The 14,627-nt window shown below is 32.4% G+C and overlaps 1 protein-coding gene across 6 annotated transcripts in view; it reads left to right on the top strand.

Annotated features, from left to right (window-relative positions):
- LOC129003059 (ankyrin repeat and death domain-containing protein 1A-like) overlaps positions 1–9,427 on the top strand; it is a 215,283-nt gene extending 205,856 nt beyond the window's left edge. For 3 of the 6 annotated variants that reach the window (XM_054431272.1, XM_054431270.1, XM_054431273.1), the window contains 5 exons: positions 2,422–2,520; positions 3,130–3,225; positions 4,383–4,608; positions 6,746–6,874; positions 8,105–9,427. In XM_054431272.1, coding sequence (XP_054287247.1) covers positions 2,422–2,520; positions 3,130–3,225; positions 4,383–4,608; positions 6,746–6,874; positions 8,105–8,190 — 636 coding nt within the window. In that variant the 3' untranslated portion in view covers positions 8,191–9,427. Of the gene's footprint in view, positions 1–2,421; positions 2,521–3,129; positions 3,226–4,369; positions 4,609–6,745; positions 6,875–8,104 lie in introns of all 6 variants that reach the window. The other 3 variants (XR_008491612.1, XR_008491611.1, XM_054431271.1) reach the window with 3 other exon arrangements.
- Positions 9,428–14,627: the final 5,200 nt, after the last annotated feature.

Genomic DNA, 14,627 nt, shown 5'->3' with positions numbered 1-14,627 from the left:
ATTTTTACTTTAAACTAATATAACTTTCTGTATGGGCTATGCAATTTTGTGAGTTGTATTGTTCATCTGAATTCACTGCTTGGCCACTGCTGGCTTCAACAGGTATTTTTGGTGCAAACAGTAACAACTTGTTTTCAATTCTTGCGTCGAAAAGGTTGAGTATTTTTCCTAGGTTAAACAGAACTAGCTGGGGTCTTAGACATCAACTGTACGTTTTCCCTTTGTAGAGCGATTTTGAGAAGTAACCATTTCCAGATAGATCAGGTACAACCATATTATAACAGTTTATTTATTTACTGCCGAGTTACAATATTTTAATAGAATCAATATCTCTTTATCGATAATTAGACATATATACAAAATTAAAAACCCGTTCAGTAATGTTTCTTAATTCGTTGACCATGTATACGTACGATACAAAGTTCTTTCGAGGTAACATACAGGTTGAAAACATACATAGGTCATTGCTGTTTTTATATAGAAAAATAAGATGAGAGAAAATTTAAAGTAGTTTATTATGATAAACAACGTGCAGCATTCCCATTTGGGAGTTTCTTTGCTAAAAAATAGTGCAATATAAAGACTTTAAATTAAATAAAACAATACAATACAGTTTGCTACTATCGAGCAACAAAATGCGTGATGAAACTCAATATTGGAACAGTCTTGCAATATGATGTAATATGAAGGTAGGGGGTAGTGGTAACATAATGACACACCACCATTGTGCCAAACTGATGTTCATGATTCGATAAAGATAAATTTATCTTTTCCGGTATGAATAATCATCATACAAATGGGTGTTAAAATTATTGCTAGTTTTAACATCTTAAATGGGACCATCCACATAGTCTGAAATCCTTACTTTCTGATGTATCTTTTTAGAAATTCAAATTAGCTTATGATTTAATAGGATACGATTTTAAATTATTTAAATGGTATACAGTTGATAACCAGAAATTTAATATTAATTCTTTTAAAACTGGCAAACTTACAAATATTTTCAAAATGTTATTGGTTTATTTTTCCAAATAATGAAAATCGTAATTCAAACTAAAGCAACAACCTAGTATCAAATAAAACATTTGCATTATAAATTAATTTTTAAAATGTGAGATTTAATTGTTAACATAAAAGACAGTTACAAGTTACAGGTTAATGTAACGTCAAACTAGTTACAAACAGGTAACTCTGAAGAAACTCTTTCTCTTTCCAATAAGTGTCAGTAGAACTTGTGAGATTTTCGATTTATACCTTTGTCTCCAACCTTCAATTCAAGTAGCTATTTAAAGCTTTATTTATTTTCTTTACAATCATTATCAATTACATCATAAAAATCAATATTCGTCGCACTCACATCTTGTATACAATAAGTTGTTGCAAACCGTCCAATATGATTTACTAACAAAACATAGATGTGCTATATTCTTATTAGGTTTTACAAACTCCCCCATTTTAAAATTTTCTTGATATAGTGTTATTATTGCAGGTTTCTTTTGAAAATTAAATTAAATGTGAATCGAGATACAGAAAATTTAATTTTCTTAGTTAACTCTAACTTCAACCTTCCTGTTAACTTGTTATAGTTTTAACAATGAATTGTTCTACTCATAGCCTTAAATCAAATCCGAAAATCGTTCTATACACATTCAACATAAGAGACATAAGAGAGCTGATCAAGTATTACACTATAAAAATACCTATCAAAGACTTTACCCATCTATTTCATATAGTTCAAATCAATTCAAATATTTCTACTGTTTACGTTTTAATTCTCCTAAATTCAACGTAAATGCAATATTTTGACCCACCAGATTTTCTGACGGCGTTTTTATTCATCATAATGGATCAAAATGGATCAAATGGCCATTTCAGTTCACAGGCCGTCCAGCAGTCATTAATTATATATTATATTATTCCTGATGAGGATAATAATTCTATTTTTACTTCCGATAACTGACTAAGAAGAAAAAAAGAAACTTTTCCGTTCAGTTTTATAGGTGAGTGATTTCAGAATATACTGTAATATGGTGGTTTTGTAAATATTTAACCTCCTCATATTATCACAAATACCAAAAGAAGATTGATTAACGTAAAGGCAAGTAACGTCGTAACAAATCTCCTTTGTAGAATTAAGCAGGGCCTGAGTTATGAGCGTAATATATTCCGCGTTTGGAAGCGTGGGTTTTCTTTGTAATTTTTCGATAAAAGTTTATATTTACTAAATCGGAATAGCTAGCCATAATAAAGCTATCCATCTGATAACTTGTATGATCATATTACAGGTTATTTTGTTGATTCAACTGTACACATTAGGATTTCACTAGTATAGCTATTTACCAAAAAAAGAACCTCTTAACCTGGCTATCATTAAAGTGTTTGTTTTGGCTTACTGTAATTTTGAGTTTAACTGTGTTCTAGAGGCTGCAATCTCCTATCCATATAGCAGCAGAGCATGGTTTCACAGATATATGCAAAGTTCTACTAGCAGCTGGAGCAAACATTGAGCAGAGGGAACAGGTACCTAATCATTTAAGTATTATTCATTAAGTCAGTTAAGTGCAATGTTTTACTGATTGACTTTTCTGGGTGTGGTAATTATAAATACACCCACAAAGAAGAAATCACAATATCTTTAATATTAAGGTCAACTAAGCTGAATTGAAGTTTCTCTTTGGTCTGAGTTTATGAAATGTTGTTTGGCACCAAATTGTAATTTTAATTGTAAATTTTATGATGCTATGAAACAATTTGCCTCCTTATTGTGTTCTCTTGGATGTATCCAATCTGGTAGAGTAATAAACTTATGTTTTATACATTAATTAACTCCTTTTAGACAGAGCTAGAATGGTTTGTGGGAGGGTAATGTCTCTATCTGGTAGGTTGCTATAGTATGAGCGAAGCATAACATCAATCGCTTGTTCCTTTGATTCTTATATTTGTTGAGGAAAGGTAGTTTTGTTCTGTCTCGCGTTAAACTTATTTCAAGACACACATAAACTATACGATATTTACAATATTAAATATCCCTAAGGGCTAGATGAAGATGCTGCGTACGTATATGTATATTTAAAATGTAAGTATCCGTATTTTTCTTTCTACAAAATGTAATTTATTGTGTATCTGTAGGGTGGGAGAACACCTCTGTATATAGCTGCTAGAGGGAGCTTCACTGCTATTGTGGACATGATCATCAGAACGGCTCGGCTAGACTATCCGGAGCCTGTAAGTATCCAACCACTCCACTCATCATGAGTTGCACACCACCACACCACAAAACACATACTAGTATGCCTATCTACTGTTTGCATACTGTATTACCGTTGCTCACTGTAATTTTGTTGATATTTTTAGCAAACTCTTCTTTTTACTGACTATGCCACTTGCATGATTGGGTGATTAAATATCATTGATAATTGCAATCAGGTTTTGGAAGTTGGTTGTTTCACTGGTTAACCTAATCACCCTTAGCAAGTTTTTATTTTGAACCATTAGCACAAAGGCCATTTTGCACAACCTGCATAGCTAATAACTAAATTAACTTAATGTTAGAATGAGTGCTCTTTATGCGTTACAAGGTGGTTTAAAGCTAGAGGCATCTCAAAGTTTAGATAATTAACTTTTAAAAATAAAAGTAGTTTACATCCAATTGCCAATCATATGGAGATAAAAGAGATTTCAAAAAAGAAACAAACAATTCGCTGAAGACCATTTTTTCAAACGTGACCTCTTCAATGTTAGGTTGCCCTATTCTGGTTATATTTTTTAAGCTTCGGCAATAAAATTCTTTCTAGCTTAAATACAACTAAATCAGTACAAGAGAATAGTTAATTTTTTTATTTGCTATGGAAAGGAACCCAACAGTTTCCTCAAAAAATTTTCAAAAATACAAATACAGTAACTCTAGAATCTAAAATCAAGAACACGATTCTATTACTCATGTGATTTTTAATATAAGTATGGTTTCCGTCTATTTTCTGTAATTAAAATAAATAACAACCAAATGCTTTAGTGACCATGGATGCGATGGAGGACATTTAATATATAATTTCACTTCGTTTGCATGAAAAAATCGGGTAAACAAAAATGTAATGCAACGATCTATAAGCAAAGCGGTTTGATGATTTGCAGAAGAATAGGTCACTGCTAAATATCTATATTGTTTTTTCTTAGTGTTCTTTCCCATCCACTTAACTTCCCGATTGTAAATCCCAATTTTAACATACTTCTATGCTTGGTACTATACAGTTCGCAGATTTTACCTCAGAATATTTTATAACATTGGTGTCACTTTTAACATACACACTCAGCACAAAGATGTGTAGGCGGTTCGGGCCTAGGGCAGGCCAGAGTGTGACTCTGAGGGCAGTGCGGGGTTGCAGGAGGAGAGTGCGGAGGCGGGACACCAGAGTGCAGCTCGGAGGAAGTGGAGGCTACAGAAGGAAGGGCGCGGGAGTGTAGGGGAGACGAACGACAGACTCAAACAGGTGTTGTGGAAGTTGGCGCACAAACAGCTGGACGCTGCGGACTGGAAGAGGCTTGCGCATCACTGGGCGTTCACGGAAGAGCAGATCAAGGCGATAGAGCACCAGTACACAGGTACGTTCGGTGAGTTAATCTACTGATTATATAAACCTATCCATACCAACATCAGTGGGCCTTATACAGAAGAGCAGATCAAGGCGATAGAGCACCAGTACACAGGTACGTTCGGTGAGATAATCTACTGATTATATAAACCTATCCATACCAACATCAGTGGGCCTTATACAGAAGAGCAGATCAAGGCGATAGAGCACCAGTACACAGGTACGTTCGGTGAGTTAATCTACTGATTATATAAACCTATCCATACCAACATCAGTGGGCCTTATACAGAAGAGCAGATCAAGGCGATAGAGCACCAGTACACAGGTACGTTCGGTGAGTTAATCTACTGATTATATAAACCTACCCATACCAACATCAGTGGGCCTTATACAGAAGAGCAGATCAAGGCAATAGAGCACCAGTACACAGGTACGTTCGGTGAGTTAATCTACTGATTATATAAACCTATCCATACCAACATCAGTGGGCCTTATACAGAAGAGCAGATCAAGGCAATAGAGCACCAGTACACAGGTACGTTCGGTGAGTTAATCTACTGATTATATAAACCTATCCATACCAACATCAGTGGGCCTTATACAGAAGAGCAGATCAAGGCAATAGAGCACCAGTACACAGGTACGTTCGGTGAGTTAATCTACTGATTATATAAACCTACCCATACCAACATCAGTGGGCCTTATACAGAAGAGCAGATCAAGGCAATAGAGCACCAGTACACAGGTACGTTCGGTGAGTTAATCTACTGATTTTATAAACCTATCCATACCAACATCAGTGGGCCTTATACAGAAGAGCAGATCAAGGCAATAGAGCACCAGTACACAGGTACGTTCGGTGAGTTAATCTACTGATTATATAAACCTATCCATACCAACATCAGTGGGCCTTATACAGAAGAGCAGATCAAGGCAATAGAGCACCAGTACACAGGTACGTTCGGTGAGTTAATCTACTGATTATATAAACCTACCCATACCAACATCAGTGGGCCTTATACAGAAGAGCAGATCAAGGCAATAGAGCACCAGTACACAGGTACGTTCGGTGAGTTAATCTACTGATTATATAAACCTATCCATACCAACATCAGTGGGCCTTATACAGAAGAGCAGATCAAGGCAATAGAGCACCAGTACACAGGTACGTTCGGTGAGTTAATCTACTGATTATATAAACCTACCCATACCAACATCAGTGGGCCTTATACAGAAGAGCAGATCAAGGCAATAGAGCACCAGTACACAGGTACGTTCGGTGAGTTAATCTACTGATTATATAAACCTATAAACCTATCCATACCAACATCAGTGGGCCTTATACAGAAGAGCAGATCATGGCTATTGAACACAAGTACAAAGGCTCGATAACTGCATACCGGATTAATGGATTGAATATACCAACGTATGTACGATGTATGTAAAGATCGCATGGAATTTTACGTAAGAAATTCTCTATTTTAACTGTTAAAAACAATGCAGTTCCAATTTCCTCAAGTAGTATCAATGTATGTAGTTGAAATCATTCTAGTTCTATAACCATTGAAAACATTTGAAGTAGAGAGCTTTGTAATTCACTAGTGTATTATTTACGATTTTATTAATTTAATAAGTGTTCGATGGATATCGAAAACTAAGTTTTTTCTTTGGAGTCATGATTAAGCTCTTATACAGTCCATTATGTTATTTTAAATCAGAACAAAAGTTTAATTTATATAAGTGTTTTGTGGTTTGAGTTTATCATAATTAATACACTAATTGTTTTTATTTCTACATTTAAAATTAATATTGAATACATGAAAAGTACTTAAAATTCTATTCACTGGCTATAATATTTTCATATTTACAAATATTTGTCATGGATCAATAGATTCGTGATGCATAGCCAGTATTATACACAATTAACGGGTTTGAACTACGTTTAATATATAGATGATTTGTTTTGTGTCTATTTAATTCAGCCAACCCCTTAACATATTAAAATAATACATCACTCCCAACTAATATTCGACATGTTTTTTTTTTATTTGAGATGATTTAACACCCCGTATTTAAATAATCTAGCTCTTTTAAACCAATATCTGAGACAAGCATAATACTTTTATAAATATTTTGCTTCCCCATAATGCTTTCAGGGCCAAACAGTCACAAGGATCACGCGTACAGGATGTTAGTGATATGGAGCGAGGGGTTGAACCAGGAGGTTAATCCTGTCAAAAGCCTGTGTGAAGGCCTTTGTGCGATAAACAAGAAGAGTCTAGCAGGTAAATATGTTCTTGTTTATATTCGATTTATCAAATATACAGTCTCTGTCGCTCATCAAACAATGCTTACCAGTCCAAATATATGTAGTAAGTTATCTTGAATATTGATCCTTGTTTTCATACACATTTTTGCTTATGCATAAATGACTAACTAATCTATTCTATCAGTATTGACATTGCATCCAGGCCTTAACGTGAGATTTACAATCAACACGAAGACACTTTATTTCCTTTAGGTCCAATAACGTTCAGCGTAAAGTATTGACATATTGTATTTAAATTCACTTTCAATAACTGAGTGTTTTGGCTGAATAACTCTGTACCGGTACGTCATCCATACCTCTTGAGTCATGAGATGATCTATTTAGGCTATTGAAATAAACCCTTAAATATGGTTTGTATTATAATCTTATTTGGTTAAACAATAATAATTACAAGGACAGAGGCTTTAAAATACAAGGTTTAATGGTACATAAGTTAAATGGTTAAAATAGGGTTACAAAAATTGTTCAGGGGTGGGGATTCGTGCTGGCCGAATTATTTTCAATAAGTAAGTTATGGTAAGTTTTGAATTAAATAATCTTTTAGAAACAATGAGTTAAATAGGAAGGATTTTGATTTTAATTAAGAGAGGTAAATTGGGTCCAAATGAATGCTTGAAGAGTCTAGTCTGAGTCAATAACTTAATAAAAATGGAATGTTCTCACCAATCTTCTGTAATAATAATTTTCTTCTTAGTTTAAAGGCTTAAATTCTTCTTTCTTCAGTAAAATTTGGAAATTTTGACACTACTTTCTTTTATAATATGACAATTATTTTCACAATTAAGAGTTTAAACTTTTATGTTCTTCTTGGATGCTTTTACACTGCACACTCCTTTTCATTGTTGTAAATCATATCAAGTTATGGGGTTCACATAAATAAAAACATGGTTGAATTTTATTAATAATCTTGAACCCAGATGGATGGTGTTCTGATTGGAGGATTTGTTTTTGAATAATAATTTTTGAATAAGCCAATGAATAAATTTTTGATTTTAAATTATATATATGTTGAGACAATATGGTTTTAATAATATTAACAATGGACATGGATAAATATTGAAAATATAACAAGATTGAGTTTGGAATTTAAATAAGGACTATAATTATAAACAATGAATTTTGAGTCATTACACTATTCATAACAGAAGAAAAGAACGGGTTTTTACTTTACTTTTCCTTTTTGTAGAGTCCATCAAGAAAAAGATGAACGAAGACATTGACCTGCCTCAGAAGGACGGGCCAAAATGTTGTACGAGATGTTCGGTGTTATAGTTTTTGCGGCCCTGGCACCAGACTGTCCCAGCAGTACCTCGCCTGAAAATTCCTTTCGACATTTCTTGCTATTCTATTCGATGTCCTCTCTCGACGTAAGACTACAGCTGCATTTATCGTTGTTATCAGATATGTCACTATTTGTTTTTAACTCTTTAATGGGAACAAGATGTTTCCAAAAAGTCTTCCTCATGATTCTGAAGATAATGTAAGGAGTAAATGTTTTGATGTATTAAGGCATTTTTCAGTTTTGCATCAGTGTTAACAAAATTTAAATGTAAATTGGGATATGTATTTTCATAAATGTTTACACAGCCATAATTCAGCCGAAAAATATTTAGTCAAAAAATATTTAGTTAGGATGTAAAGCTCACAATCAATGCCTTTTGTTTGGTTTCAATACAATTCTCGAAACTATTTTTGTTATAATATTTTGTATAAGATACGATTTAAATCATTTTGGATATTAGTCATACACAACTTATACGTACAACCTAGATTGAACAATCAATTATTGCTATTTTAAAATACAACTTGGGTCTTCCATCAAGGATTTTTTAACTATAAATGACCGGTTTAAATTACGTTTGTATCTAACAATCTATCAGTTACTTAGCACCGACTGATGCCACGACCAAAACGTAGAAAACATAGAGATTTTAAGGAATAATAGTTGATTACTTTAGAAATATAAATCTATAAGACTGTAATAATATTTATAGTAATAAAGTGTTTAGCTAGTCGCACTAATAATAGCATTTTGTGACATATCTATAGAGAAATTTACTATTTATAACATATAATTTATAATACGATTAGCTTTAAAAGTCTAGCCTTAATAGGTATTTTAAATACATTAAAGTAAAGTCAACAAGACAAATATCTAAAACCCTCAAGTGTAAAATCAAGACTTGCATTGAAATATTTTTTTTTAATTCATTTGGTTTGTTAGATATAATTTCTAAAAGTATAAGTGTTCTTCAAGCAAAGCTTGAAGTTGTTCAAACATTTTGTAAACAAAAACAAGTTTCAACACTCAACAACCACCAATTCGTTTACTCCATTTCAAAGTTTAAACAGTACATCACACACGAAACTAGTATGTAAATTAGTTTTGTATCTAAATGTAATTTAAACTTGTGTGTAAAGAAACTATTTTAAATAATAACTGGTCAAACTGTACTAATATGTATTAATTGCATTGGGTAATACTTTGCAATGAAGATTATTTCCCTAGTTAAATATTTGGTTTATATAACTATCTAATAACAATACAGATTTTGATATTGAGGTGAAACAACTTTATTTGTAATAACTATTAATTTGTTCAGAGACATAAACCTCACCAAATATGATTTATCTTCTGATTTAAATTTTACAATTTTAAATAGATTTGGGAAAATATTGAGTTATGAATTGTCAAACTTAAATGTTATTTTTCCCTCCAGTCATTTTCAATTATAGTTCTAAGCTGGTAAGAAAAATTCAGCCTAACGGTATATTGAGTTTAGCACAATTGCTGATTTTCATAGGCTTACAAGGTATCAAATGAAATTGGGTTTAGTAACAATATTGGACAAAACTGTAACAAAAATCTTTTTTTATTGTTTACAGACATATAAAATATTGTTTGTTCAAAATTACACGGATAAAATCGAAACATTATTTTTGTACTTCACGTAGATGCAAACACTTTTAAAGAATCCACTCATGCTTGGTGATAGTAACTTTCATTTTCTAGCTTTGCTCCAATTACATTTTCTAAATGTATGGCAGTTTGTTGAAGCTTCAAATATTTAAGTTATTCCCGTCTATCTTGATCTTCTGTATTACATTAATGAAACATTAGATCTCTAAGATCTTATTTAGTTTAGAATGAAAAGCATAATTATTCTAGTAAAAAGAACATTGTTCAGTGGGCATATTCCCTAGTTATGTAAGTGTTTGGCCTTTACTCCATTGATCACGTTTGCAAAATAGTTTTTTATCGTTTAGAAAACTATAAAAGCCACTGACAAGAGTGCGAACTTGTACAATTAAACTTAAGATTTTGCCAAACACATTCAATACTTAACTAATATAGGCTACTCGTAGAACGCTTTTACAAATTTGAAAACATATCAGCTCTAGGATTGTATAGGACTATGAATATTTCATAAAGTATTTGTTTGATTTCCATTCTTCAAAATTTTGTTTTCAATTTCATTTAGTCGAACAAATGTCTTTAGCACTTTGGTAGGATGACGTAAATAATTTCAATCGGCAGCTTACTGCTTCCCCTAGACAGCATTTGAAGCCTAGTTTCATGGAATTTGTATACTATTTATAACAAATTGCTCAGTAGAGTTTAGATATTTTTAGTAGTTTCTGATATCAATGTACAAATCGATGTTTTCAGCTTGGTTTTTATAGCTGTGCATGGTTATTGCTTACAGGTGCGCCTTACACTAAGTCCTGATCCAGCATATTAGATGTAAGCTTAGACTTAGCTGTCGGTAATCTAGTTGTCATTGTCAATAAACCATGCTTAGACTTTATGACTCTGTTATTTCACAGTCTCACCTTTTTAGGATATTAAAATAGTCTGAATCTGTTTGCACAGCGTTTATGAAGACCGATATTCACATTGGAAGACCCAGTGAACAGCCATAATTAATACAGTAGATAATGTGTGATTAAAACAAGTACTTATACACATTTGTTCTTAAGTTAACACTTTATTATGACGTCCGGTAAAAAGAGTACGCTCATTTAAAAAAGGCTCTACAAATGAAAGGATCACTACCAAATGTTCAACTAGTAATAGGCTTACAGCCTAAACTCTCAAAATTGAAAGAACTTATCAAAATTTCAAATGTTAACCAACATTAATTCTAAAGAGTATTAGTCACCATTTAATTTCATTGGTAAGTCAGTTAAAAAATAGTTATTTGTGCAACTAGTGAGAAAAGTGAGCAATTGACTCACTTGAGAGAAATCCTTACTCACGAGCTGTAGGCGAGTGAGGAATGGTTTCTCGAGTGAGGCAATTGTACTTTGAACTCGAGTTGCACATTATACTTTTCCTACAGTTACCATAAAACAAATAAATTGGTGAAGAAACATAACCTATTTTTACACAGAAGTGAACTTTTAATATAACATTTAATGTGAAGTGACAAATACAACAGTACAACAGCTGACCAGCTGATTTACAACCAGTGCTGCCAACGTATTTCGCGCGCATACGACGTTGCCTGCATGTTACGCGCTCACTATTTCGTGCCTTCACGTTGCAAATCTGGAGTGAGGCAAAGTAATTAGAGTGAGACAATGTTAACATTGTCTCACTGATGAGCGAATTGGCCACTTTGCTTTCTCAAATCAGTGAGAGAACATGTACATTGTTAGGTAACTGTAGGAAAAAATAATAAAAATTATATGAATGAACTAAAAGAATGTATAAAGAGTGTTTACTTTTTTTGCAGATACACAACACCTCGACATAAGAAATTTAAAAAATGTTAAGATGTTTAGCCTCTGGATCTCGTTTATACAAATAAAATAAGGTTTTATACCTTATTATACAGTATTATAATTTAACCAAATTTATGTTAATGTTTTCGTGTTCGTATAAGTATTATTTGACGATTATTTACAACCCCGGGTATAAAGAGGATTTCGCTGACTAAATACGGACCACCGACAGTACAACAGGTATTTAACCTTTTTATTGTTTTTTAAACGTGTCTTAATGAAGTGCGTATTGACTAAAACAACAAAAACAAGTAGAACCAAATTCTTTATATCAATCAGTAAAAACAAAATCAAAGTAAACATTCTAATGCAACAGGTTACATCATTGTAAAAAATAAGGATGTGGTACAATCTTACCACCTTAGAATGTTTTAACCTCTACGCTCTATAAAAGCAAGGTTATGATAGCCGAATAACGTGGAAATGTAATCTTGAGAGAGAGACATAAATAATTCTAACCCCTCCACCAGAGTTTGAGTTTGATTGTTGTGTTTCCGGAGTGGTTTCATTCCAGCCTAACAATCTGTGGATGTTTTTAGACCAACGCTTGTATGAGAAAGCGGGTATAATGTGTATGTGTAACGTGTATACATTTCAATTGAAAACAAGAAGATACAATTAATATTTTTAAAGTGCTAAGGATTTCTAACGATCACATATGATTGTAGAGCAAACAGACATTAAGGTATGAGTTATATAAATAATCTTTTCTGATGTGATTACACAGTGATTAAATTTTCCTGAGTGACATTTCTAAGATATCTCCAAGTAAGTAACGCAACCTATACGATTTGACTGTCCATAAGTTGTTCGATCATAAGTTTTTTTTTTCGACATATTGTTGGATGTTTCTTGTGATTTTACAGTAATCTTTTACAATAATTTAAAAATAATAATTTACTACGTAGAATGCGCGAGAAAGCTAAAAAATAAAATTTTAATTTTCATATATATTATATTTTATAATTTCTTACACGCCTTAGTTCAATAAGAGGAGAGGCAATGTTGACAGTCGTGTGAAAAGTCACATCACGTTTCTAAAGAAATCTATGATAAAAACTCTTATGTGCTAAGAGCTATCTGTAGATAGTGAAACTATGATTTGTTTGCCTGTAGCTATTAAAAAAATTATATATTGGGAATCCTTGACTTACCATAAATATAACATATTTTTTGTTACATCATAAAGTTTTTCCTTTTTTTAAAGGGGGAAACAAATTAATAACATATTAATGTTGTGTACTGTGAATGCAGAGGACATTGTACAAGGTTTTGGGAAATATGCTAAATCTTTAATCAATATCTACAAAAAATTAATTGTGATTTAAATTTACTGAAAATAATCTAATGTAACTTTAACTTTTTTTACCTAAACAAAACGTGATAACAAGTTCTGTTACCTGGGAAATTTCTCCTATTATGAAACCTTATGACTTTTATTGCCATTTTCATTGAGATTCAAGGTTCATTTGCCAAGGTTTCATAATGAGATCAATTGTCTGTGTTCTTTAAATACAAATTGTTCTTAAAAATTACTTCACACCATGACTTTTACCCATGTTTACGACAAGTAGCTATCTATAGACAATTTTCACTGTATTATGCATTTCAACTACATTATTTTAAATATTGTAGTTAAATATTGTTTAAGAAAAAAAATAAAATGTTTTACATCATACTAACATATAGGTTACAGGTTTTATTTGATTAATGTATATGCCTACCTAAGGCCTCACAATCTTTTTCAAGACGCCATTTCCAAGCAGCACGCAACCTGGTACAACTCTTATCAGAAGTCTGATTCGGCACGAACTCTCCACTTGCCAGTCGTATCACGAACATAAAAGTCTTATATGACACACATCATTTCTACATAAACTTACTTAAGTATTAAAATAGTATTACTTAATATTATTACTTAAAGAGGTTATTACCTCCGTATATTTGCTAGATTGTTGTTATAACACATTATCATATTTTATATCCAAAGAAATTCAACAGTAGTGTAGGAAGTAATAATATCTATAAAATGGCTTACGTTGAACTTAAACAAAACGTGAGCGAATATTATATTCCCACTACATTAGTCTTGGGTTTTAATAGACCCAATAATAAAACCTAGACTAAATGAATTTATATAACTGAAATTACAGATACATAAAATAAAAGGTTATGCACACAGACCAACAAATAGTAACTATAAGTAAATGGAAATCTGAAATGGAGGTTGCATTGCATGGCCCTAGGAAATATAGGTGGTTACGAAGTGGCTTACCCACCTACGTAACACTGTAAGTGTGTATTTGTGGAATGGATGATATAAGGGAAGGGGGTACTTAACCAATACCATTTAAGATATTCCCGTTTAACTTCTCCTTTATTAAATTCCCTACGGGCAATTGTTATGGATTTTACCTACGACCGTTTTTTTAAAGTAGCCGTTTCAGTGCAGTTCTTAGAATTGAAAAGTATCTCATAACAGCATTGTTTACTTTCATAACAGCATAGTTTTACACATAACAACACGTGTAACGGACCAATGAGGTTCAAGGATTGAGAGAGAAGAAGTAAAATAGTAATGATTCAAAATTCAACTAATCAGCTGTTCAGGCCAATTCAATTGTTGATTGGTGCAATTAGTGTGGTTGGATACATTGCATCACTGTCAGTGGCAATGAAAGGTTATAAATGAAAACATAACTTCTTTTAGAAGTTATGAGTAGTGGTTTTTAGTAATTAAAACAATGTCGTAGGTAAAGTAGTGTACGCAACTGGCGTAAATAATGTTAACGACACTCGTATAAGTTTTAAGGCACTCGCCAAGGCTCATACCTTAAATTTTCTACTAGTGTCGTTAATACTATCTTAACGCAATCGTTGCGTAAACTACTATAATCGTAAACAACTATTTCTTTACAACA

This window comes from Macrosteles quadrilineatus, unplaced genomic scaffold (assembly GCF_028750875.1).
Source record: "Macrosteles quadrilineatus isolate MER2022 unplaced genomic scaffold, UCM_ALF_1.0 Scaffold_9__3_contigs__length_116548681, whole genome shotgun sequence".
NCBI classification, from domain to species: Eukaryota; Metazoa; Arthropoda; class Insecta; order Hemiptera; family Cicadellidae; genus Macrosteles; species Macrosteles quadrilineatus.
This window is presented reverse-complemented; position numbering and strand designations above follow the sequence as displayed.